The sequence below is a fragment of the Rutidosis leptorrhynchoides genome, unplaced genomic scaffold, assembly GCF_046630445.1.
Source record: "Rutidosis leptorrhynchoides isolate AG116_Rl617_1_P2 unplaced genomic scaffold, CSIRO_AGI_Rlap_v1 contig118, whole genome shotgun sequence".
Classification (NCBI taxonomy): Eukaryota; Viridiplantae; Streptophyta; class Magnoliopsida; order Asterales; family Asteraceae; genus Rutidosis; species Rutidosis leptorrhynchoides.
Window position 1 is genome coordinate 21,614 of NW_027266373.1, and position 27,267 is coordinate 48,880.

The 27,267-nt window shown below is 39.7% G+C and overlaps 2 protein-coding genes and 1 pseudogene across 2 annotated transcripts; all 3 read right to left on the bottom strand.

Moving 5' to 3' along the window:
* Positions 1 to 2,795, bottom strand: LOC139881144 (monothiol glutaredoxin-S15, mitochondrial-like). Its single transcript, XM_071865661.1, has 6 exons — positions 2,724 to 2,795; positions 1,961 to 2,098; positions 1,758 to 1,857; positions 661 to 727; positions 138 to 216; positions 1 to 60 (listed from the first exon to the last, which is right to left on the bottom strand). Exons 1-6 carry the CDS (start codon positions 2,793 to 2,795, stop codon positions 1 to 3), a joined length of 516 nt encoding a protein of 171 aa, XP_071721762.1.
* A 4,245-nt stretch (positions 2,796 to 7,040) lies between these two features.
* LOC139881149 (glycine cleavage system H protein 2, mitochondrial-like) lies at positions 7,041 to 8,492 on the bottom strand. Its single transcript, XM_071865664.1, has 3 exons — positions 8,411 to 8,492; positions 7,447 to 7,706; positions 7,041 to 7,169 (listed from the first exon to the last, which is right to left on the bottom strand). The coding sequence occupies exons 1-3, from the start codon at positions 8,490 to 8,492 to the stop codon at positions 7,041 to 7,043; spliced, it is 471 nt and encodes a 156-aa protein (XP_071721765.1).
* A 1,625-nt stretch (positions 8,493 to 10,117) lies between these two features.
* On the bottom strand, positions 10,118 to 15,789 carry LOC139881145 (uncharacterized; annotated as a pseudogene).
* Positions 15,790 to 27,267: the final 11,478 nt, after the last annotated feature.

Consider the following 27,267-nt stretch of genomic DNA (forward strand, 5'->3'; position numbering starts at 1 on the left):
TTAAGCAGACTTTTCCTGGTTGGCTGCAATATCCTTGAGCTTCTCCTTTAGCTCTCCACTCTGGACAGAAAAGAAGCCACATCAGCAAATATAATTGGAAGTAGGAAGAGCAGAAATAGTGTCGAACAAACCCTCACCTGGTGCATACTCAAAATAATATCAGAACCTCCAATGAACTCCCCCTTGATGAATATCTGGGGGAAAGTGGGCCAGTGGCTGCAAAAGAAAGAACAGCTAAGAAAACAGAATCATATGAAATCTCATTTCCAAAATTGAAAATTTCAGCATAAATCAGCCGACCTAGGTTCATGTCGCAAGTTCTATCTATTCTATGAAGAATAAACCCCATGACACGATGTCATACGCTTGTTCTCAAAATGTAGCTGAAAATGCAGAAATCCATACTATAACCAGAGTGCCTTGATGTGATGGATGATTCTAGGCAGATACTAGAGGCTGAAGTATTTTGTTTGACAAGAATACAAAAAACATCAGAAGATATTGGCTACCATAACTTTGAGAGAGTTTATCAATACTTAATCATCTTGGCATTGTTAAATATGTTATATCAAAGGCCTTTGAAGCATTTCCACTGTACGAGTAAAACATTAAATGCAAAATTAGCCAAAATTACACTGTCAAAAGGAAGGTGAGACTCACCTGAAAGCTTTCACAGCACTTTTCAGCTCTGCATTCTCCAAAATATTCCTAGCACTTAATGGAACATCTGAAAGGGTGGTTAGAAGACTTCAACTGGTTCAATCAATCAAATCAAAAAATTTAACATATCATGAAGGGACCGTGATAATAGCAAAGAAACAGATAAAAATGAAATCCCTGACATTTTCTTCTATGCACAACATTCACTGGCACGTAGTGTGGATATGGACGTTATATCTGTGTAGGACATCAAAAGACATGGACAATATTATATTTCCATATATAATGATGCCCTGTGATCCGTGTATGACAAGTTGTGATAGCTAATGCACAAGCCTGTCATACAGAAAGAGAAATTAATCCACTGAAAAAAAAAATGAATATAGCTGATTTCGGTTAGATTATTTTCAATTTTACAGCTTCTTGCCTACCAAAGCTCTTTCAATAATGGAAATCTCCGGAAACTTAGCATTTGACAGAAACTCTCCAGCAAGTTTGCCTTCAGAACGCTCCCACCGAGGCACAAGATGTGTAGGTAGTATAGAGGACAAAGATGTTACAACAGAATAATCGACAGCAACATTTTGTTTAATGATACAGCTGAAGTTTGATGAATGTAGTTATAACACATGCAAAGGATGATCAGCATCAGTACTCAAGTCTCATGCGCTATTTCAGTACCTTGGAATGCATTAGTTATGTCCTCTCACATTCCCAGTAGTGATTATAATTGGAATTGTATATTCATGGTTTTCTCAATAGGCTCATTTGGAATGTGAGTATATTCTGCCAATAGCATCATCCAGAAAAGTCAAGAACAGCTCCTCATTAATTCCTGTACCAAATTTCGACCAAAAAATAAAAAAATCCTGTACCAATTAAAAACAATACAGTCCAGTACTTTTCTCCCTAATCATATCATAACCAGATCTACATATCACATTTCGCAAAGTTCTAGTACAAGCCTATAACAAAGATCAGAAAATACATTCAGCAGTCAAATTTGTCAATTCTCCATAGTCTTTCAAATTGAAAGCATCGGTAGGTAAGTCCACCAAAGACATGCTGAAAACGCTATAAAAGGCAGGAGAACTTACTGTAATGTTTCAATACTCTTACAGCTAGAGAGCTAAACCCACACTGTGGAAACTCAGGGACCCCTTTCATGTATATCATCACAGGATTTTCCTTGACATCCTAAACCATAAACAAATTAAAAGAATAGATGAGCAAAGTAAGTAGGATGCAAAACACAACAAAGAACTGTAAACCATGTTATGTCATGTCACAAAGCGCCTACCTGTTCAACAACATCCTTTAAAGAAGTGGCAGAGTCCTGAAACTTATCCATAGGTTTAAAGTCGTCATGCATGTCAGGGTCATTTGGTACAGCTGTAGAGTATCTCATTCCTCTTTGAATAGACAAAGCAGATACCTGCTAATAATATTTCCAAAAGGGATGTTAGCACAATATTGCAAACATAACAAATAACATACAGACTCGACTAATTTAGACATCATCAGAGATAAGGCTTGAGAGTTTGTGGGTCTAAACGCATGACCAGTAACCAATGGCTTTTATCTCAATTGAGCACTGCCTCTGCTATCCTTTGGGAAACAAGTTTGAGAATTTATTTTAAAGTTGTTATATTGGCAATGACTAAGAAAAGAAGCTAAAGTTTAAAGTAGGAAGTCACAGCCAGTAATGGCCAGCATTGCACTTCCATCAGTGGAGTATCACATAAGCTTGACTGTCAAGCTGGAGAAGAAGCAACTTGGGGTCCTTAAGAAAATAACCTATGTAATTCTAATTAAGACCCTTCAGAGCAAAGAAGATAAGCTGTTTAGAGTAACTCCTCTGCTCAGGGCAACATCTGCTGAGCTCCACGTCTCTATTTCTGTTTTCTTGTTTGCACAGCTAAACTAGTTTCTACTCATTATCTTAGGGCACACATCAAAAACCATCATTTATCTTCAGAATTCTGCCCCATGCACCTCCATCCATTCCATAATAACCAGTATAACCACATTTTAAGCTAGTTGATACAGGAACAAAAGCTGACCATTCTATTAGAGCATCCTACTGGGGACCCTGTAATGCCCTTGAGGAGAAGGTTCGATAAGGCTCTTGCCATGATGCTTGCTGTAGTCCAGCTCAAGGTTGTATCTTCTATCCACTGAAGCACCGCACAACAATATATAACTACACAACAAAGGTTATGTGCAGAGAATCAGTTATAATTCATACAATGGATCAAAGACATATAATAATAGATAAAATTCGAACAAGCAACTCCACCAAAGTCAGGACAGAGCTTGTAAACAACAATCAACAGTCAACCCAAGGCAAATTGGAACTTTGCATCTAGAGGTGGTTTCTCAAGCTCGTGTTATCATCGGTCAATCCATTAATAAATCATAACCTTGCAACTAAAAGTAATTTAACTTAAATTTGCATCATCAATAATCATCAATACCGTATAATCCATGCGGTGACAACAACTAGGGATGAGCATGGTCCAGATGGTCCAGTTCCACTTCCAGGGGTGGAACTGGGAAATAAGCCGGAGGGATTGTTCTAGAGAACCTGGAACACAGAACCAAACCAACCCCCTGTTTTTTTTTTCTTTTTTTGCAATTAATGTTTGATTTCGCACTAAAATTTCTCAATGCAAGAGCCAAAGCAAAAGCACCACACAAACAAACATTGAAAAAGATCCAGAAATTAATTCAACCAATCCAAATCTCAAGCCTCTCAACAGTAGAACCTCTCCACATTAGCCCCCCTCTCATTACGTTCATTAAGGACAAAAAATAAATAATAATAATAATAATTAAAAAAACCAATTTTCAGAGGCAATGAGTGCAGGACACAACGCAATGTGCTTGAGCAAGAACGTCCCCAAAGTTTGTGCCATCAAAATTCATCTAAACTACCAAATCCCACCATCTATCACGCCCCCACTTAAAGCCAAAACGATCCTTGATTGCATCAGCAAGAAGATGCAAAAACCCTGATCACGGTCAGCCACACAACAATCGGACTGCTAAAGGGATGATCCAGAATATGAAAGCAAGGCAAATTAAGATAGAGTTTGCTGCGGCTGGTTTTGCCGCTGCAGAGAACTAACATGCATAGGGAAAAAGGGAAGAAAAAAGGTGGAGGACGAAGGTTTACCGGCGACGGAGCTCGTGGCAAGCACGCGAGCAGGGGAGAGAAGATATGAGGGTTCGCTGGAGCTTTTTTATTCCTCGCCACCACGCCAACCCTTTGCTTCTCTCTCTCCTCGTGATTATGTAAAACAGAGGGAAAGAAGAAAGGGAAAACAGAGAAGGCCCAACAGGCCCATAGAGATTGTAATTGGGCCCATTTGGAAGCTATTAAAAAAGGTGATCTTTTCATTTTCTTCGTGGCTTTAATTTAATGTGAAACAACAATTTTTTTTTTTTTAATCGGCAAGAGGTTGGGGCGGCGAGGGTTGTCAATTAGGGGTGTCAATGGTTTGGTTCGGTTTAGGAAAAACTTATGAACCGAACCGAAATTTGGGTTTGTTTCAATTTTTCGGTTTTTGGTTTTCAACTTTCAATTTTCGATTTTTGCATTTATTTTTTTTCTTTTTTTATTGTATATATTTTTCATTTTCAAGAAATACGTTCTTATCAATTTGTTGGTTCGGTTCAGTTTGGTTAACCAATAAAAACCGAACCGATAACAAAAATTTTGATTTTTAATGAGAACCGAACCGAATAAAAACCGAACCCAAAAAATCGAATTTTTCAGTTCGGTTCGGTTCATTTTTTGACAGCCTGAGTGTCAATGGGTTGGGTTGGGTTGGGTTGGGTCGGGCTCGGCCCGATCCGACCCGAAACACATAAGACCCGAAGCCAAAATCCGGGTTGGGTTTTCGGTTTTCTTTTTTCTTTTAAAACCATAGTGTTGCTTCTCCTGCTTTTATCGGATCAAAAGATCGTCGAGGACGTGGAAAAGGCTCGGGATTTCAGCCACCTACTGGAATCAAGCTCCAAGAAAGGACTCTAATGTTTGTTGCTTCTCCTCCTTTTTTTCCGATTGCTTGCGAAAGCTTCTGTGAAAGAGAGTTCGAAGAGGCGTAATGTGCATACAAGACAAGCAATTCAATGCAATTTTGCACAGACAACAGTGATAAACACGGAATTGTTCTTCAATGGTTGCAACCCATAGGACACAAACAAATTCAGCACATTTACAGTGCAACCGAACCATGTCCGACACGAAAAACGACTTGGGCGCTTCTCGCCGAACCCCATTTCCATTCCAGACAAGCTCAAACTCCAAACGTCTCTCTCCATCTCGCACGCAGCTTCTACGCAGTCAGATCTCCAGACTTACGAATACTAGATATACAATCGTTCATCAAGTTCTTCGTCATAGAAGAAGGTTGAGCACATACCAATGAGAGACGCTGGCGATCATTGCCGGTTCTGGACACGTCTGCGACGATGAAGTTGGTAACTGGTTCTGGCCAGATCTGGTGGCGACGCTGGTGGCTGGGTGACGGCGGTGGTGGCTTGGCGTCGACGGCGACGATGGTGGCTGGGTAGTGATGGTGAGGCTGGTCGCTTTTTTTAACAAGATCCGGTGGCAACGCTGGTGGGTGGCTGGAGACGGTGTTGGCTGGGTTCCGATGGTGACAGTGGTGGCTGGGCGGCGACAGCGAGGATGGGCGATGGCGACAATTGTTCAGGCGGTGAGGGTAGCCACGTTGTTCCGGCGGTACTGGTGTCGAAAGTTCCGCGCCGACCCGGCCCGGCCCGACCCTAACTAAACCCTATTGATACCGGCTCTACACCCGAAGAAGACTGTAGCCCAGTCGCAAAATAGCCTAAATTTAGGGTCGGGTCGAGTCGGGTCGGGTCGGGCCAACACCGGCCTTTTTGATAGCCCTAGGGGTGAGGCGAGGTGGCCACTGTAGCTACTCCCATGAAGGTTACCGTCCCACCCCACTACGAAATATTCGATTTGAACTATGACTATTCACTCCATGCTTAATTAGAAGCCACGAAGTCTTTTCACAATGAGATAGCAAATGCCCAAAGCTTAAGGTGGTTAGAGGTCTCCTTACAACACAACTCAAATTGTTACAAGCTGGCCAAATTTATTTCCACAATATTTATATAATGTAAATTTGTAAAGTACACTTTAAATGTGGCCTCAGAATACGAGAGACGTGAGTTTTAAGCTCCATTCATTTCACGGAAAATGACTTCCAGGAAAACATTTTTTGGATTTTACAACGTTCGTTTCACGGAAAATGAACTCATCAAGAAAAATGTTTTCCATTAATGGAAAAAACAACATTTAAAAGTGAAGAAAATCTCTTCCATTTTTTAAAAGTGGAAAATATTTTTCATAACTTCTTCCACCTTACTTTTTTTCACCGAACACATTTTCATTTTATTTTTATGCTTTCTTTTTCTTTTTTATTTTTTAAAAAATCAAGTTTTTAATTTTTTTTTCCTTTTCTTTTTTTTCTTCTTTCTTTCCTTTTCATCTTCTTCCTTGGCCTTGCCAGCCGCCGCCAGTTGCCGGCCACGGCGGCGGCCGGCGATTGGTCGCGAGCCAGCTCGAGCCTCTCCGACCTAGGGTGGAGCTCGAGCCTCGCCAGATCCGGCAAGTTGGGCGGGGCTCGAACCTCACTCGAGCTCGCCAGAGGTTCGCCGAGCTCTAGCGAGCCTCGAGTTCATCGGATCTGGCGATCGCATCTTGGTCGACCGCCAGATAGCTGGCCATCATCAAGCATGCGGCGGCAGAGGAAGGAGGAGGAAGGAATAAGGAAAAGAAAAAGAAAGAAAAAATCATAAACATTTTGATTTTTTTAAAATATAAATAATTAAAATTTTATTTTAAAAAATATATAAAAAAATGAAACTAATTTTTTGGTCAATTAAAAAAATTAAAATTCAATTTTTTGAAAAATTTTCCCAAACAATTAAATTAACTAACAAACTGTGAAAAATATTTTCCACTTAAGTTGAGGTTTTAACCGAATACCGGAAAATGACTTTCTAAAAAATATTTTCCAAAAATATGATATTTTTTGCGAAACGAACGGACCCTTATATGCCCAACACCCTTCACAAATAGAGAAGATTGTGTTCCTTAAAGATTTAGATTCGAAAGACTAAATCTGTAAGATGACACCATTGTGATGGAAACGAAGGATTTCCAAGAATTATTACATGAAATTATACACAATGGTCTACAAAGTCACAGTTGGAAGAAACCACAACGGTAAAGTATGGCCCAGCTGGTGATGTCTGAAAAAAGGGGTGCCCGGTTGTCCAAGAAGAGTGCCATGCCTCCCCCTAAACACAACTTCAGTTTCTGCAAGGGCAGAGGCTTAATGCTTGGCATCTTCTTCTTCGCAGAACTTCGAGTAGTCATCGGCCCCCATCAGGTTGTTCACTTCGTTCGCGTCTTTTGCCTCGACCTTTATAATCCACCCGTCCTCATATGGGCTCAAGTTAACCTGGAAAATCCACAGATAAAGAACCCTTCTATCTATCTGAACCTGGCAACTACGCTTCGAACAATCTCCACAGAAAATAATAGTAATTCAAAAGATGGTATTCAAGTGATCAGTTAAAGAGTAGCTACTCTAGACACATCAATTCAAGCAAAAACCGAACTAACAAAATACCATCTCATGCTTTTTGAATCAGTATGCCACGGAGGACCAAATTCAACTAATCGTTTCGATCTCCATAACCAATGCAACAGGAAGAGAATTCTATAAAAGAACTCACTAGACCGGGAGATTTGTTAAGCTCTTCATTGACTTCAACGACTTTCCCTGAAATGGGGGAGTATATATCGCTGGTGGCCTTGACGCTCTCAACTGCGCCAAAGCTGCTGCCTTGCGCAATCGCAGCCCCTACTTCCGGCAATTCAATGTACACAACATCTCCCAAATGGTCTTGCGCATGATCGGTTATGCCAACAGTTGCAGAAGCGCCTTCAATTTTCACCCACTCATGGGAATCGGCATACTTGAGATCCTTGAGAACTGCAATAATTCCAAGACAGGGATACGCAATATGAGGCAATGTCTATAGCAATCAGCACACTGTGTATAAGAGGATGATCCCCAGATTCGAAACAAGCTGGTCAGAGCGTATGAATTAGATAATTGAAAATAGGCATCTGATCTTAATTCATGAATGAACAGCACAACAAGAGGGAGAACTTCACGTTTAGGAAACAGATGTGATCTGGCTACCAATGCCATTGGAGCTTTCAATTGGAGATGCTAGGGACTTGAATATGTCGGTCCTTTTTTAGCAGATTGTCATTTTTTTGGCAGATTGCTCTGCAACTCATTCATGCTGATCAATGTGCTCTAGCTTTTGACTCAGCGCCTTCTTTAAAGCAACCTTACATAACATATAACAATGCCACTTCGGCCCAAGCAACAGGGAAGGGCCGTTATTGGCTCGATCCCACCGATCAATGCTCAACACAACAATGCCACATACGCAACCTGTTGATCAAAATCAGATCTTTTTCTCCTACATTTTTCCATAGCATAGATCACGTATCATTCATTCTAAAAACCGTATAGGTAGTGAGCTCCACCTCTATGCATAAATATGTTAATCAACTCATCATGACAGTATATATGGAGAAAGTCTGAAAGCAAGATCTGAAGACAAAGCTTTGATCAATTAGAAGAAGATCAAGATAAAAAGCAGGGCCTTTTCTCTCTCTTACCTGTGGAAAATCCTCTGTGGAACACGGAGATCCTGAGGTACGAGGCTGCTCTTGACGCCCACAACAACCTCGACGACGCCATTTCTGTTATATTAATCTGGGACTATCCCTCTTTAGTTGTCTGCACACTCCACAATGCCCTTCTCTCTCTTCTCTCTCTCTCCCTCCCTCTCCCTCTCCCTCTCCCTCTCCCACAAAGATTTACATAGGATGTGGAGTTTGGTGGATGTTCCTAAAAATAACTTCCTTGGTTGTTGTTGGGGTTGTTGCATCGAAATTTGGAAATTCAGTACAAATATTCCAAGTTGATCGAAATGAGGCCAAGCTGACAAAAAAAGATAATGGTGGTCAGTCACTTGTCTCAGCAAACTCCAATGAGCAGAATGTTGGTGGAATGCTGACTTTTGTGCACCAATATGAACATCACGTGCTGCAGTATAGGAATCTCTAGCGGACCAACTTCCATTTATTAAATCCCGATTCTCTCACAAATTGCGCCTCCATTCATGTCAGCTAGTTCCTACCATAAAATCACTTCTTTCGGCAATTGGCCTGATGTTCTGGTTGAAAATTTCCTTCTATGGTTTTGTGTATATCAATGGGTCTTCCGTGACTTTTTGAACGCCCAGTACTCCCGTACCACACACACCAGGGAATTACAAAGGTCGCACGTGTCTGTGCTCCTGGAATGGTCCGAAAAGAATGCCAAAAGCGTAGTGATTCAAACCCAAATCTTGAGCGAGGAGAGCAAACACATTCACCATTCGAGACACCTTCAGATATTTACTTCTATGTTCCGGTAGAAAAATCATCTTCGTATCATCAATTGGCACAATTTTGTCTTTTTACGTGCAAAAGGTAAAGTTTAATGAATTCTCTCAGTGAGTGTTTGGGATACTGGTTAAACAATTTATAATTTCCAATGCACTGTCTTTCTTGTGTTATGCATAATCGATGTATTAAAAATCAAATTTTCCCCTATTAAGTATATTTAATAAGTAACCAGGAAGAACTCGTTAACAAGATTTAATTTCAATGACAAATTAGATTGGTTTACTAACCATCAGACGACAAATGCGTTGGTCATCCAGGCTTCTCTCTTGGTGCTTCACTTTAATGTTCTTGAGGATATCTCCAAGCTACAAATAAAAACCTCCAATTTCACTTATGAACGAACATGCAAGCATACTCAACCCGGCTCCTAGCACGACATTTGCACATTTAGACACTAGAGCCTATTTTTTTGCAAAATTCTTAAATGAAAGGACATTCGTAATATCGTGCTTTGAAACATTTAAATGCCAAGATATTTTTTTTTTCATGTGTTTTAAGTACTTATCTTCAGCTTTCTTTGAAAAACAACCTGATCTTGAATTTGTTTTGAGAAAGAATGAGTCACCATCATGAAAAGAAGAGTATCACCATGACACAGAACGCAACAGTACTCGAGCTTTTGCAGAAAATTTCTATCAAACTACTGTTAACAGTTGTTTTCTTCTTTTTCTGTAACATCAAGTTCGGCAATAACCGTAGTGTCGTGCATATATCCAAACCGTTATCTGGAGCTAGTGTGGTTGTGCCGCAGTAGAACATCGACCAAAGGAGAGGCAGGCTTGCTGACGACGTAAACCAAGAAATCACACCTTGCACAGCCATTTCATTTCCAAGATTGTTCTCGCTCATCAAACTATAGGAAGCGTGCTTCCTTTATACAGGCAAAGCAGTTCTCATGCTCTTGTGCATGGTTCTGATGACAGCTGTGACCTGCTCTCTCTGATCTTCGCTTGAACACGCCGAAAGCAGCACTTTGGCAGTGCCTCCGTCTGGGAAACAACCAGAATCGATCATTTCCTAGAAAATGTCTAAACATCTTTTGTAAAGCTTCTTTCTTGAGTATGCTCCAAGTCAAGATGTCCACGTCACGACATCTGGCTGCAAACTTTTGGTAGGAATCATCTGGAAAAGCTCCTCGACTTTTTCCAAATACCCTGCTCGGGCATATGCATTGATCAGTGTATTATAGGTGGTTACATCAGCTACATATGGCCCGGTTTCCATTGCATTCAACACTTCCTCCATCTTTTCAAATTGTCCTAATCGACCATAGAGGTTCAACATGTTGTTGAGGACGTAAGTATCTGGCTCGAGCCCAGATTGCTGCATCTGTCTTACAATGTCCTCGCACTTAGCTATGTTGCCACTTTTCGAGTAAGCACATAAAAGTAGCATGTGCGATTTCATCGTGGGGACTATCCCTAGTCGCTTCATGTCTTCGAAAACAGATTCTGCATCTGAACCACAAGCACCAAGAAGAGTGAGATAAAGGATGGGGACAGCAGGCAAGTGCTTACAAGAATGAATCTAGTATGCGCAAGAGATGCACTCTAATTTTGTCCCCCCAAGTGTTTTATGGTCCCTGGACATGAATGAGAAAACATCATGCCATTCCAGCATTCACAACTATTGGATCACTTTCAATCCTCATAGCCAAACTTAAAATAACCATTACTGTTAATCATAGAGTATATGAGGCCAATATAAATAAAAAAATAAAAAATGGCGAGATATTGGCATTGATTTTATTAGAGGAATCAGTATCTGACATCATAATTTTTATTTACACTCTAAAATTTATTGCAAGCTCATTCAGGAAAATGTGAAATGCAAAGCTTAACCAATCCAAAAACAGAAAATTACTCAGAAGAGAGCACTCTACATAGATTTTGTTTTTTTTTGCTATTCCCAGGATTGATCATGTGCCAATCTCCCCTCCCACTTGACAGAATGCTAATGGCCGACACTCTAGGTAGATTGCACTTGTTTGATCTTCAACTAAGTCAACTCCAGATTTCAATTTCATGCTCACTAATCTCTTCTGATAATTGAGAAGGAAAAAAAAAAGACCCATACCCCACATTTGCAGCGTTTCAAGTTCAAATCTCATCAACCCCATAGTAACTCTAGATAGCATCATCCGCTCAAGTTGCTAACCTTCATGAAGACCCGATCAACACCATAGTATCTTTAGGTCCTAATGGACTTGACTATTGGAAGATGATCTAGTACAGCATCATCAGCTCAAGTTGCGACTAACCTTTATAAAGACCTGATCTCCCATATGCATCTACCATAATATTGAATGAAGCCCTGTCAGGTTCACAGCCCATGTGCTGCATGAGTGAGAAGATTTCTGCTGCACCATAAGGATAACCTGCACGGCTGTCAAAGAATTTGACCTAATCAAATTCAGAAATGGTAAGAGAGAGGAAATTTTTTAGGCTCATGAACAATGCAGCTTCAAGTGCAAATCTAAAATATCTCTATGCTCCCTATGAACTCCTTCAGCTTTAACTTAATGGTAATCGAAAACCAGAATTTGTATTGTGGCTATAGATTCGATGAGGCAATAGCCAAATGTTACAATAATTTCTTTGAAGAATTACACAACTAAGTTCTCCTGACACTCATCAATTACTGAAGTTATTTTTAATGCAATCTAACCCTTCTTAGCATTCTCGCAAGTAACATAAGATAAAAATGCCATGATGTAAAGTAATATATTGTAATCTTAAAGCACCAGAAACTATAAGATTTCTCTTGTTGTGCTTCTTTGGTTAACTATCATGTCACTACCTTCTTATCTATAGATATTGTCACTGTACTTTTTTCAGTGCTTGCTAAGGTTATTGTCACCAAAAAAGCTAAAGAGAAGAAAACATATCAGTAAACACCTGTAAGCTTCCATGAGTGCATTATAAGCATAAACATCCAGCTCATGCCCAGCTTCCTGCAGCTGCTCAAATATCTCTTCTGCTTTTTCACATAGCCCCTCCCTTGCAAATGCATTGATGAGAGCGGTATATGTGCAGATATTTGGCTTACACCTTTGACTTCTCATTTCATTGAACATCTTCAAGGCCATATAGGATTTACTTGCCTGTACAAGAATATACATGAGCGATCAGAAATTTCCACATAAGATAACAAAGCATGGACTCACAAAGGCAGATCATATGAGAGGCAAGCTGATCTCATACAATTCCTCTAGATAATAAGAATCATTTAAAATGATCAGCATCGAGTACATATTGCACTTCAGGCCAAACTTGTTAAGAGGACCTTAATCACTAATTAAACGTTGAAGTCGCAACAATGGAAGCTTGTTACACTTTAACGTGACTATAGTTAGTAGGACAGCTGCTAAAAGACATGAGTACATTGTACAATCAAAGTCACCTTTCCAAACAAGTTGATTAGCATGGTGTACTCTCAGTTGTTGCTTGGCAAGACTCTCTCTTCATCCTATCAAAGATCTTGACTGCCTTTTCAGGCTTTCCTCCCTTCATTAGCCCATCAATGTATGCATTATACACAGCAGCACCTGCTCGAATGAGAGATTGTCCTGTTCATGCCTGACTGAATATGAAGTACCAAACATAAAATGGTGAAATGGAATCAATACAATGCAAAACTTATCTTCAAGGCTGCTCAGAGAACCCCATATACTAAGACAATGAACATAGACCTCATGAATGTTTCAGCTTATAATATTCTTTTCATTATGAAATGAAAGAAATGTTGGCCCTTAATAATTCATCCCATATGATATTATACCAAATAAACTAAACTATCCCCTGTCTTTGACCAGGAAAAAAAAAAATCTTCTGTCAAAACTCGAAAGGCTCTTTTCGGTTACAAACGCCACAAAAATTATGGATGTAAAACATGAGAGCAAAATGAATGATATTGCAAAACATCCAAAGCAAAATAATGTCTTGCCCAACTTCTTTTTGTTACTTTCAGCAAGAAACGAAATTCATGCCAATCAACAACGCATCTTTACACCTTTCCACCAAGTACATGCAAACCTATCCATTTAAAGTCCTCTTTAGAGTTAATAACTCAGTTAGCCCATGATTCTACAATCATACGATTACTATATATTACCATAACGCACTTGGAGGAAGGCCATATTTTCTCATCTCTGCAAAGACAGCCTCAGCTTTCTCTAGCAAGCCACACGTACAGTAGGCTTTCAGAAGAAGGGCATATGTATCCTCAGTAGGAACACACCGAGCTTCAAGAAGTTGTAAATACGTGCTTTCTGCCTTCTGATACATCGACTTGTGTCCATAAGCATCTATCAATAAATTGTAGCAGATAACATCTGGCTGGAAGGAGCTCCTATGCAGTAACCACTCACCTATCTGTGCTTATCATCACAAACATTAGGAACGTCAGAAACTGAATGTAAACAACATTGTGCATATCCTCTCTTACAGAAGAAAAACCATGACATCATACAGATATCAGCATCAGCATCTAATTGAAGGTTTGCAGAATATCCAGCTCTATAAGCCAACTTTGTCTTAACTAAATGAATCGAAGAACAATTATAAGGACATACAGACCATGGATGTGAGGTCACTAGTGTCTAAAGCAGCAGAGGACGAAAGAACAATCACATATCCAACCATAATCAAAAACAGAAAAAGCGATATCTTCAGAAAATGAAATTCTTTCGTCAAACTTTGGTCAGCTCAAATTGCTTTGCAGATGATGCATGAAAGATTCCTCCATTAAACAACAGAGAAAATAAGATCTAAAGAAAAAGATCCAATCTTCGTCTCACCAGGATTATTGGGTACCATTTCTTATTCAAACGAAGTTGAACAGCTACATTTATGACATCATCCCAAGTGGCATGAGTTGGAGGGAGAGTATCAAGACAAGCATTGACCCTGTTAGCATCATTTTCCTCCATAACGAAGCTCAGAATTTGCTGAGCACTAGGACTCAGAACTGGGAATATCCCATCCACAAACCCAGAGCCATACTTCCAACCTTGGCTTCTCAAAGACCCACCTGCCAAAACTCGTCAAAATTAGACAAATTTTAGGCAAAAAGAGAACAATAGAGAAAAAGACAGAATTTTTTAGTGATTACCCTTTTTCCTGGAGACCTTTTTGTGATCGAATCTCCTCAATTTGCCACGCTTATCTAAGTAAAAGCTGTCCCTCTTAAAATTGTCAAGAGAATCGCCTTTCTCCGAGCTACTTGATACTCTCCATTTGAAGCTGTTGTCATGAAGCCTCGGCCTCGCGATAATGCATTTGAATAATGTGCAAGGAAGAACCCAACTTTCTGTCATGAATTGCTCTTTTCCTTCTACTGTTTCGTTTCTCAGACCACGTTCGCACGAAGCCAACTGGGTAATGCTGCAATCACTTGCTCGTATTCAGCTTCCTTCAATGGCGTTCTTGCTCCTGTCTGGTTCTTGATATTTTTTTCACTCGATATTTTTCGGAAAATATCTTATCCTAGGATGTGGTGTTAAAAAAAGGAGGAAAAATAAGGTCCTGGCTATAATTCAGTTGTTACAAGAATAAAAATATTTTGTATTTGTGTAAAAATACAGGATACCAGTGTGAAAATTAATTATCATAAAGGTGTCACTAGTTGCTTTCACCAGTCAAAAGTCACTATCACAAAAGTCATTATTACCAAATAAATTCCTAGCCACATCAAATTTTACATTTTGTACTAAATTTATTAATCACATGTAAGAGTGTTTGAATATTGGTGGTGATATTTCAAGTATCACAACGAGTGGGAGAGGTCGCTAATATATAAACTAACATTCACTATCCAACATTCATAATTTCGTGTGATTGAAATTATTCATTTTAACTTAATCACGTGGAGTGCATTGAGTCATTATAAATAGTATTAGAATAGCTATGGTTCATACTCGACAAACTCATATGCTTACTCTAATTACTTCTTTTGGAAACTAGGTATATACCCAATTCGATTAGTGACGTATTGCTTAGCCTACGTGAAATGGGCTGGCTCTTTGCATTGATAGTTGGCTGAAAAAAAAAAATCTCCTGTGATTGTTTGCCGCTTTGATACTTTTCTATATAATAACATTCATTAACGCAAAACGGAACAACCCGTGTTCATGGCCTTGGAACAAAGAAGGTCTAGAAGATGTTAAAGAAGCTACCATCCATTTCTGATTTTCGTTTCTTCCTTTTGATAATTTGTTTCCTATCTATAAAAACCGAAAAACGAAGAATTGGAGCTGCACCGAGAAGATCAAACAGACATATATTACTGGCCTGCATTCATGCGTTTTGCCTATGTATTTATAGCATTGCCCCTAGCGGCTGTGCAAAGAACAATCAACAAACTCCCGCTTTGATCGCCTCTCTCTCTCTCACTCTCTCTCTCCCCCACCACCATGAGATGCCAACACCGCTTTGTCTTCCTCCGGCAACTATCCTAGCGGAAGAAACAGATATAGGATCAACCATTACTCGTCTGTAATTTGGTTCATGTTCTTCATTTTTCTCATATTCATAACATTTAGCCATCTAAGTTAGATCTCCATGGGAGAAAGGGATGGTGATGCGCGGGTCCTGACCATAATCAGCCTCTTCTTTGTGTGCATCGTCGTAGGGGGCGGCTTCCTCGGCCTCTACTTATTCCGTCCTAAGACCGAATCCCCCAGCTGGTTCTACCTCGCTGGCATAGTCCTTGAGGCCATTCCATGGTGCTTTTGGCTTCTTGGTTATCTCTACTATTGGCTCCGGCCTAGACCTGCATATAATCCACCAAAAGGGTTCGCCCCTCGTGTAAATAGTGTTAGACGCAAATTGCATAACCCTAAGATCTCCATAACTAGAACAAGAACATGCATAATTGAGTAGAAAGATTAACGCACCTGTTTTGGGATCCATTATTCTTGAAGCGAAAGTGGAAACACAATGTTCCACACGCAAGTCCTTCTCCTCTATTGCCCTCCATATCACTAGCTCAATGAGGTAGCCCCTTCACGTGTAGCGTTAGGTAAACGCCCTTTAGGTGAGGATACAGGTGAGAAATAGGGTTAGATGAGAGACTTGAGTACTATTTATAGAGTTTCCAGCCAGTCCCTCTCATACGGGCCAGGCTCAACTCGACCCATACTAACCAGCCCATATTAGACTAATTAAGAAACATTCTATCTCACCTTAGACCAAATCCCGTAAAACGGTAAACGTTAAACAGTAAATTACAATATCAATTAATATAGTCCACAATTAGAAAAACTCTTATATTCTCTCACTTGGACCATATTAATTGAAATCGTACTGTATGTGCGCACATTGGTCCAGAGATAATTCAGAATAGTCAATCCTATCCCATAAAATCTTAAACACCGAATCATGGCGGTAACTACATGTATACACACAGAGCCTTCCATGGTCATGAATGTTCTAAACTTTATTGATATGGATTCAATATGGTAGTGTGGCAAATGGATAACATCTTTCATAGAGAGACCCCATTTGTCAGTCACCGTTCTCTTAACTTTAGGCGTCACAAAAACTTGTACCACTAGAGAATGTTTTATGGTTCTAATGAACCCACATATGTCTTGTCCTTGTGGTTAACCTTTCTTTATGTATTACAAGACATATGCACAAGGCTAATAACCGGATGCCCGGATGCTCATAGCCTTCACTCAAGGTTTAAGCAATACCTTTGAGACTTTCAACAATATATATATTCAACATAATAACAATCCATTCAAAAATATTTTATTGAATGCAAAAGTTGACATATATATATCAAAGTGTTACTAAATTGTAACAAAACAGATGTAAACTTTATTCAAGGAAAAATAAAACACAGCTCCCACTAAATAACAGCATCCCAAGATGCTCCTAGGCCCATACTAATGACATGTCAATCAAAAACACATGGACGTAGGCCTTTAGTTAGTGGATCTGCAATCATATCATCTGTAGGAATATAATCCACTGCAACGTCACCATTCTGCACTGATTCCTTTATAGTCAAAAACTTAACCTCCATGTGTTTAGACCCTTGAGACTTCTATTGTTATTAATAAACAACACTGCAGAATTATTGTCACAATATAGTTGTATAGGTCTATCCACAAAATCAAAAACTGATAACTCCCTAATGAGGTTTCGGAGCCAAATAGCTTGAGTAGCAGTTGAAAAACATGTTACAAACTCCGCTTGCATGGTAGAAGAAGATATGGATTTCTGTTTTTCTCTCTTCCATGATACTGCACCTCCTACCAACATAAATATGTATCATGTCGTTGACTTCTTATCATCTTGACAACCAGCAAAATCTGCATCTGAATAGCCTGCTAGTTGCAAGTCTGGAACATGTCTATACATCAGCATATAATCTTTTGTTCTCTTTAAGTACCTTAAAACCTTCTTGGCAGCAACCCAGTGATCGTGTCCTGGATTTGACTGATATCTGCCTAGAAGCCCTATTGCAAAAGCAATATCTGGCCTAGTGCAAACTTGAGCATACATGATGCTTCCAAGCACACTAGCATAAGGTACATCATTCATTTGAGCTTTCTCAAAATTTGAATTAGGGCATTGTGAAAGACTCAATTTATCACCCTTAACAACAGGAGCAATTCCTAGTTTGCAATCCTGCATATTGAATCTTTCTAAAACGCAATCAATATACGCCCTCTGAGATAAACCCAATGAACGGCGTGAGCGATCGCTATGGATCTCAATGCCAAGAACAAAAGACGCCTCACCAGGTCTTTCATATCAAAGTTTTTCGATAACATCTGCTTTGTCTCATGTAGTAAACCGATGTCACTACTAGCAAGCAAGATATCATCTACATAAAGTATTCATATACACTGATCTACTTTATTCTCAATAAATCCAAATGAAGTAACAACACTATGAAACTTAAAATACCATTGTCTAAAAGCTTGCTTAAGGCCATAAATAGACTTTTTCAATCTACAAACAAGCTTACTTGAGTCATCTGCTAGAAAACCTTCAGGCTGCAACATATAAACCTCCTCATCAAGGTCTCCATTTAGAAAAGCAGTCTTAACATCCGTCTGGTGTAACTCCATATCGTAATAAGCTACCAATGCCAAGATCACTCTAAAGGAATCTTTAAAAGAAACTGGAGAAAATGTTGCTTCATAATCTATTCCTTCTCTTTGAGTGAAACCCTTAGCTACCAGTCTGGCTTTAAACTTTTCAATCTTTCCTTTGGAATCCCTTTTAGTCTTGAATACCCATTTGCAACCAATAGGTTTACAACCTTCAGGCAATTCAACAAGCTCCCAAACACTATTATGTTTCATAGATTGCATCTCATCTTTCATCGCATCTAACCACAAATCTGATTGAGGACATGAGATGGCATCAGTATAAGTCACGGGATCAACTACACAGCCTATATCATAATCATGCTCTCCCAGGTAGACTAGATAGTCTGGTGGTATAGCTGAACGTCTTTCTCTAGTTGATCTTCTGAGTGGAGCTACTTCAACCTCATTCTGAATTTGAGGGGCTTGAGGAATTTCATCAGAAACTGTCGCAACAATAGGATCATGTGCCACAACAGGCTCAGTTTGTGACGCAAGAGGCTCCATGATTGTCTGCACAGGATGAGACAGGAATCCAGTAATCCCCATCATACTATCATCTTCGATAGCTTGTGAGCAGCTACCCTTTTCAGCTACATCAAATTCTAGAAATTTTGCAATCTGAGATTCCACAATTCTTGTACCTCCATTAGGGTTATAAAACCGATACCCCTTTGAATGATCTGGGTAAGACACGAAGTAACACTGAGTAGTTTTAGAATCTAGCTTACTCAATGTTGGATTATATAACTTCACTTCTGCTGGACATCCCCAAACTTTAAGATGATTCAAGCTAGGTTTATGTCCAGTCCACAACTCAAAAGGAGTCAATGGAACCGCTTTAGTAGGAACATGATTTAGAATATAAAGAGCTGTTTTCAAAGCTTCTCCCCACAGAAAATTAGGTAAATTAGTCCTACTAATCATACTTCTCATCATGTCCATAAGAGTACGATTCCGCCTTTCAGTTACACCATTTTGTTCAGGACTTCCGGGCATAGTAAACTGACCTATTATCCCAGAATCCTCTAAGTATTTAGTAAACTGCCCTTTAAGTTGGCCAGCATCACCGTGCCTACCAAAATACTCACCACCACGATCAGATCTGACAATCTTAATAACTTTTCCCAATTGTTTCTCCACTTCAGTCCGAAAAATCTTGAATTTATCAAAAGACTCAGACTTTTCTTTAATCAAGTATAAGTATCCATATCGGGAAGAGTCGTCAATAAATGTGATGAAATAAAAATTTCTGCACAAAGTAGCTGTGTATGGTCCACTAATATCAGTGTGAATAACCTCCAACAAGTCTGAACTTTGTACAACAGATTTCTTCTTTATCTTAGTCATCTTACCTCTACAATAGTCTACGCAAGTCTCTTGATCATCTTTAAGAGTAGGCAAGATATTAGCCTTTATAAGCCTTTCTACTCTATCTTTAGAGATGTGACCAAGACGTTTATGCCACAATGCATAAGACTGTTCCTTAGGTAGAGGCCTTTTGGAAACAACATTTTCAGCGGAATAAGCAACGTATATGTCGTTGGGAGATAAGCTCAATCGATATAATCCATCGGATAAATTGCAACACCCAATCTTATTTGAATCATAAAACATGGAAATAGTATTACTCTTTATTTCAAAAGAGTATCCACACATGTCCAAACAAGACACAGAAACTAAATTCCGCCTAAAAGAAGGTATGTAAAAAGTGTTTCTTAACACCATCCGAAAACCATAATCTAAAATCAAAATAACATCTCCCACAAACTCTACGTCAACTCCAACGCTGTTTCCAACAGTGAGCTTTGATTCATCCTGATTTGGCGTCCTTCTGGTTTATGAATCCCTGAATGGTAAATGCAACATGATTAGTTGCACCACTATCTAGCCACCAGGAATTGATCGGAACTTCAGATAGATTGGATTCATAAACAAATACCAAATAATCATTACCTTTAGGCTCTCTCTTATTTCTCTTAGACAACCAAGCCTTAAACTTGCTGCAACGTTTCTTCACGTGTCCTCTCTCGCTACAAAAGTAGCAAAGAACACCATCCTTCTTGGTGAATGCTTTCTTAGGACCCAGAGTGTTAGAAGGACCTGCACCTTCAGAATTTCCTTTATTGTTGAAAGGACCAGCAACTTCTTAATTGCCTTTGTGGGTATAGTTCTTCAACTTCTTACCCTTGTCACTAGCATAACTAGAAGCATAAAGAGCAATATGTCCTTTATCTTTCTTCAATTTCTCTTCCTCTGCCACCAACCTTGCAATCAGGTCATTAACAGACCAGGTTTCATCTTGGGAACTATAATTGGTTTTGATAATCCCAAAATCAGGAGGAAGAGTATTTAAAGCTTAATGGACAATGCAAGCAATAGGAATTTCAACATTGAGAGCCTGAAGCTTTGTCTGTAAATCAACCATCCTCAGAACATAATCTCTAACTCCACCAGAACCATCATATGTCATAGTAAAAAGTGTTTGCATGTGTGTTCCTATCTCAACATTAGGTGAGACACGGTTTCTAGCCATCAAAGCTTCTATCATCTGCCTAGCATTGCAGTCTATAGGCAAACCACTTTTCAAGTGTTCTTGAATGAAACGCTTCATGGACAGCAAGCAAATTCTATTGTTCTTTTCCCATGCAGCAAAATTTGCTTTTTGAGCCTCTGTACTCTTGGTAGTCAAATCTGCCGGCCGATCAGTAGTAAGAGCCATATGAACCTCTGCCATCTACATAGCAAACAGAAAATCCTCTCTCAATCTCTTAAAATTTGAACTAGCAACAACCTCAATGGTGACGAAGTTACCATTTACAGAAAAGGTGACTGAAAAACAAGAGTATATATAATTAGCATCATGTGAGCATTGTGTAACTTGACGTACAAGTACACATTCAGAGAGTTACATGCAAAATCACATAATCACCTTTGGGTGGAATACATGACATGCAATTGTACACTCCCCACATGATAAGGGTTATGAGAATATATTCCAATGTTCGTGAATTCATCACCTTTGGGTATATGAACCATTAGGATCGGTCACTCCTCCACCACACTATCACGTATCCCTCCATGAACTAATATACAATCACCTCCTTTGGGAGTATAACTATGCATTAGACCAGGAGACATCCCAATCAATATACGAGATCGAAATTTCTCAAATCCAATCAAGTGTGCCACTTTGGCGGTCACAACTCAATTGAATCCTTGAAATTCTCTCATACCAAGGATATAATCTTTATATCTCGCATACACCATATACATGTGATTTAACTTTAGTGATAGGGGCATCATATCACTCAAATCACATGCTATGCTAATTACACTGCTTTATTCATTAATAAAATACAATTAAGTTTAATTTTTATTAATGAATCACACTTTTATAATGTTTATGTGATAACATATCAATATCCCAACACATGTATTTCCAAAAACACATAATACAAGAAAAATACGCAAAAATACACTAAAAATTCACGTATTTAGGGCTTTGCATGTATTTTCTCATCCATAAAATCATCAAACATGCAAAATAAATTCACCACAAGATAGAGGACGGCCATACGAATCCAGCGCCGCCAACCACGCGCCGAACGGAGGCTCCACGCGCCCACACGCGCCGCCTGAGTGCGCGACGCGTGGAACTCACGCCCAGGCGGCGCGTGGCCGCACGTGCGGCCTCCTTCAGTGACGCGCCGCCGACCTTCATGCTCGTCTCGTTGAGCCCAATCCGAATATATAATTTAATTTAATTTTTATTGAACGAAAAATCTCGAAAATCTCAAATTATGGCAAGATCCGCACTAATTAGGGCTAATCCGTACAAATTAGGGCAAAATCAATTGCCTTCAAGTTCTAACGTTATGGAGGCTCTGATACCACATGTTAGACGCAAATTGCGTAACCCCAAGATCTCCATAACTAGAACAAGAACATGCATAATTGAGTAGAAAGATTAACGCACCTGTTTTGGGATCCATTGTTCTTGAAGCGGAAGCGGAAACACAATGTTCCACGCGCAAGTCATTCTCCTCTATTGCCCTCTGTATCACTGGCTCAATGAGGCAGTCCCCTCACGTGTAGCATTAGGTAAACGCCCCTTAGATGAGGATACATGTGAGAATTAGGGTTAGAGGAGAGACTTGAGCACTATTTATAGCGTTTCCAGCCAATCCCTCTCATTACGGGCCAGGCTCAACTCGGCCCACACTAGTCAGCCCATATTAGACTAATTAAGAAGCCTTCTATCTCACCTTAGACCAAACCTCGTAAAACGGCAAACGTTAAACGGTAAATTACAATATCAATTAATGTAGTCTACAATTAGAAAAACTCTTACAAAAAGCACAGTTGTGGCGCCAGAGCCAGCATCGACGGAAAATCCACAGTTGCCGGTGAAAGATTCCCGCACAGCAGAGACAATGATGATGACGAGCGAAGGCACGTTCATTTTGGCGCTGTGATTGTGATGGGGAATGAGGAGCAAAACGGACATCAATCCGGCATTGAAGGGCATAATAATAATGCTATGGGAAATACAGAAGGTGGAGGTGATCATTCTCATAGCAACACAGGGTCGACTTCAAGTACGTTGAATGATCAGGATCTGTCAATTGCTTCGAGGGAAAGCGAGATGCCATTGACTAGGGTTTCCTCTTGTAAATGAACCTTGTGTGAAGGTTAATGTTATACATTTCTGATGCATATGGTGCAAATAGCTGTCAATATATGTTATAGATCAAGATGGACGATCGAGTCAATGTGATTTCACTCAAAACGATTCCTTTTTTGGCTTTGGAATTCGAGCTGTGAATCTTGTTGGCGAGATAGAAACTGACTGTAATGAGATTTTACCTACATGTGATAGGAATTGTCTTAACATCTGTGTGCAAGAGCAGAGGTCTCTGAAACTACATGTGTCGATTCGCGCATGGGCTCGAGCGCCCAATAATTTCTCCTCCCTCCGTCGCCGAACCACGCGTCGCTTGTTTCCGCACTCCCCCTCCACGTCCACCAGTGACGTGCCGAAGAAGAGCAGCCAAAACCATCTTCTTCTTCTTCTTCTTCTTCTTCTTCTTCTTCTTCTTCTTCTTTATCTTCTTCTTTTGTAAGGAGTCAGGGAACGCCGCCGTCTATGGCTTCTTGTAGTGGTCGTTGCCACCATCGGAGAGAAGGTGGAGCAGTCGAGCAGGAGGCCGCGGCCAGTCCTCCTCGCCGTGGGAGCCGTTGCTTCTTCAAGTTCATACTCTCCAGCGCGCTCGACTCTGGGAAGCTCGTGAGTCGGTCAAATCTTCGCACTCTGTTTTAAGAGTTTCTCTTGCTCTGTGCTGTGTACCCATCAACCTGGAAAACGGGTTTGCGCGTTTGGTTTGGAACGAGCAATGAACTTTTCGTTTCAAGTCGAAGAAATAAAGAACAGGGTATTCTCTAACATGGCTGTCGATCGAGCAAAATTTCTCCTTTTTCGTACTTCGATGATATGAAAGTCTTCATCGGATGTGCGACCAGTTGTCCTAAACCATGGTGATGGCGGGCCTCATGGCTGCTGCCATGTCTTCTGCTAAAGTCTACTTTTTTGTATATATATTTACGATTTTGGTCGATATGGGTTTTCAGACTATAGTGTTATGTGCATGGTTCAGGTTTCCACAACATATTTTGAACGTTGCTATTCGGAAAAGAAGAGTAATTTCATGGATACAGAGTTAACTTACAGATGTTGATATGACATTTGTGATCCCACATTTTAGACCCACATTTTCTCTTAAAGTTGCGACTATTCAACATGAAGTTTTTCCACGCTTCGTACCCTTTCGTGACAACTGCCCATTTAGTAACTGTCTTGATGGGAGACAGGATATAAAAAAGAACGTACGTTCATTTCTGACGGGTGATGACAAGGTCTAACACAAACTCTCATATTGGGAATACACCATCAGTACGTGAGGGAATTTGGTTAGTAGCATGTCTCCAATTTTTCTTTGATTTCAGGTTTTTCTGACAAACGTGAACAAGAACAATGGCTAGAGGTTTGTCTTTAATTGATTCTGGCTTCCGCATCTTGAATTTTATGTCTTACATTTGGTATTAGAGCATGTTAAAAGCCTCTGCCTTGTTTTGTTGTATTTTTTGTGTTTTTTCGGTGTATTTTCGGGCATTTTTTAGGATGAATAGTAACTCGAAGTTTTGAGGCCAAAAGAGATTTGCGGATTCCCGGCAAAATCCGGCGACCCACCCCTCGAATTCGGACCCGTACAGTCGCACCGCCATGAGGAATATTAGCCATGAGTTATTTCGGCATATCAGTGTTTGCCAGAGGCTAATCGGGTGGCGGAAGTCGTGGTGGTTGAGGAATTGTGTTTTGGGAAATTTTCGTCTGATTTGGGGCTTATTTCTTCGTCATTTTCGCCAAAAAATGAACCCATGTGGTCGTGCCAGCATGCTCTTTAAAACCCATCATTTATTTCGGTCTTAGATGGGTTGCCGGAGGAGGAACGACCGGCAAAACCGCAGGGGAACGGCGAAAAACGGCGAAGAAATGTGTTCTGGGCCTGAGGAAGAAGGCGCATGGAGCCCACGCGCACACTGCGGTTGCAGGCGCGTGGAGCCCACGGGCCACGCGCTCTCATGCGCGCTCAACCGCTTTGCGTGCGGGATTCACGCGTGCGACAGTTGCCAGGTGCATGCAACGCACGCGCCCGCGCAGATTCTAGCACGTGCTCTACACGTGCCTGTCGTCTCCCACCCGCGGCTGTTTTTACAATTTTGCCCCAAAATTTTTCATGTTTTTACAATCTTGCCCTTGGCCAATTTATTTATTTATTGTTCTGCCCTTGATGTATTAATTTATTATGTCATTTCGTGCATTTTTTATGAGTATTTTATGTATGAAATTAAATGTCCAATGGTTCATATATTTAATTAATTAGAGAGTGGCCACAGCATCTTTAATTAATTAAAATTATATATTAAAAGCCTCTAGATCATATTTAGAAATGGATATTGATTGTAATTAATTATATTAATATGATGAATTTTATCCCACGGGAATTTTCATTATATTAATATGATTAATTAGGATGAAATATCATATTACTTTTCTTAATTTACCCACAGGGATTAAGAAAAGGCATATAATATGGTAGTTTCTTCATGAAGTAATTATGAATCTATTTAAATTAAAAACTTAGCCCACAGGTAGTTTTTATGTTATGTGATTCATATTGTGACATGTTTACATTGGTAAAACATTATTTATTTATATTTGCCTCAAATTTTGTGACATAAGCATGATTATTTGATATGCAGTTTCGCAACCTGTGAATTTCTCTGAATTTAAGTTTGATGCACCCATACTGAATGGTGAGAACTATAAAGTTTGGAAGGAGTCAGTTCTTTTTCAATTGGGGTGGATGGACATTGACTATGCTATAAGGAAAGACGAACCACCTACTCCTACTGATTCGAGCACTTCAGCTGAGATAGCTCTTTATAACCAATGGGAGCGGTCCAACTGCATTTGTGCGATGTTTAGAAGAGCTAAAATATCTCATAGTATTCGTGGTTCGGTTGCTCAGCATAGCAATGCTAAGGCTTTATTGGAGGCCATAGATGCGCAGTTTGAGAGATCTGAGAAGGCGCATGTCATGACCCTGATTATGAAGTTTTCATCATTGAAGCTCACTAGTGTTAGAGGTGTGCGTGAGCACATCATGCAAATGAGGGACATTGCAGCTCAGCTTAAGAAACTTGAGGTTAAGATAATTTGAATCTTTTCTTATGTATTATATTTTGAACACTCTCCCACAACAGTATGCACCTTTCAAGATCTCTTATAACACACATAAAAATAAATGGTCGATTAATGAACTCATGACCATGTGTGTTCAAGAGGAAGAAAGACTGATTATGGAATTGGGAGAAAGTGCTCATTTGGCAACACAATGAAAGAATAAGGGCTATGGCAAGCATAAGGGAAAATGTAAAATACCTCCCCAAGTTGACATTAAGATAGAATCCAAATGTTTTTTCTGTAAACAAAATGGACATATAAAGAAGGATTGTGTCAAATTTAAGGCCTGGCTTGAGAAGAAAGGTAATCCAATCTCTTGTGTTTGTTATGAATCTAATATGACTGATGTAAGTCACAACACTTGGTGGATTGATTATGGATCTACAATCCATATTTCGAATTCCTTGCAGGGTTTTCAAAACCACATGAAGCCAGTGGGAAGTGAACAATGCATCTATTCAAGAAATAAGATGCGCTCGCATGTGGAAGCTATTGGGACATGTAGACTAGTTTTCAATAATGGCTTTGTTTTGAATTTGGAAAGGACCTTTTATGTTCCTAGTTTTTCTAGAAACTTAATTTCAGTTTCAAAACTTGTACCTTTGGGATACTCCTTTAACTTTTCAGATTCAAACTTCTGTTTATCATTTAAATCTGAAATTGTCGGGAGTGGTACTTTGTCTGATGGTCTTTTTCGAATTAATTTACAAGACTATGATGCGATGCATGTTCATGATAAAGCTGGTATAAAACGATGTGTTGTGAAAGAACATTCCTCTATGTTGTGGCACCGGAGATTGGGACATATCTCCATAGAAAGAATTAAGCGATTAGTAAATGATGGAGTACTCGGTACTTTAGATTTTACTGATTGTGATACTTGTGTGGATTGCATAAAGGGAAAGCGGACTAACAAATCAAAGAAAGGTGCCAAGAGGAGTACAGAAATATTAGAAATCATACATACGGATATATGTAGTCTGGATATGGACTCTTATGGTCAGAAATACTTCATCTCCTTCATAGATGATTACTCACGTTATATGTATCTCTACTTGATTCATAATAAATATGAAGCATTAGAAGCCTTTAGGGTATTTAAGGCGAAAG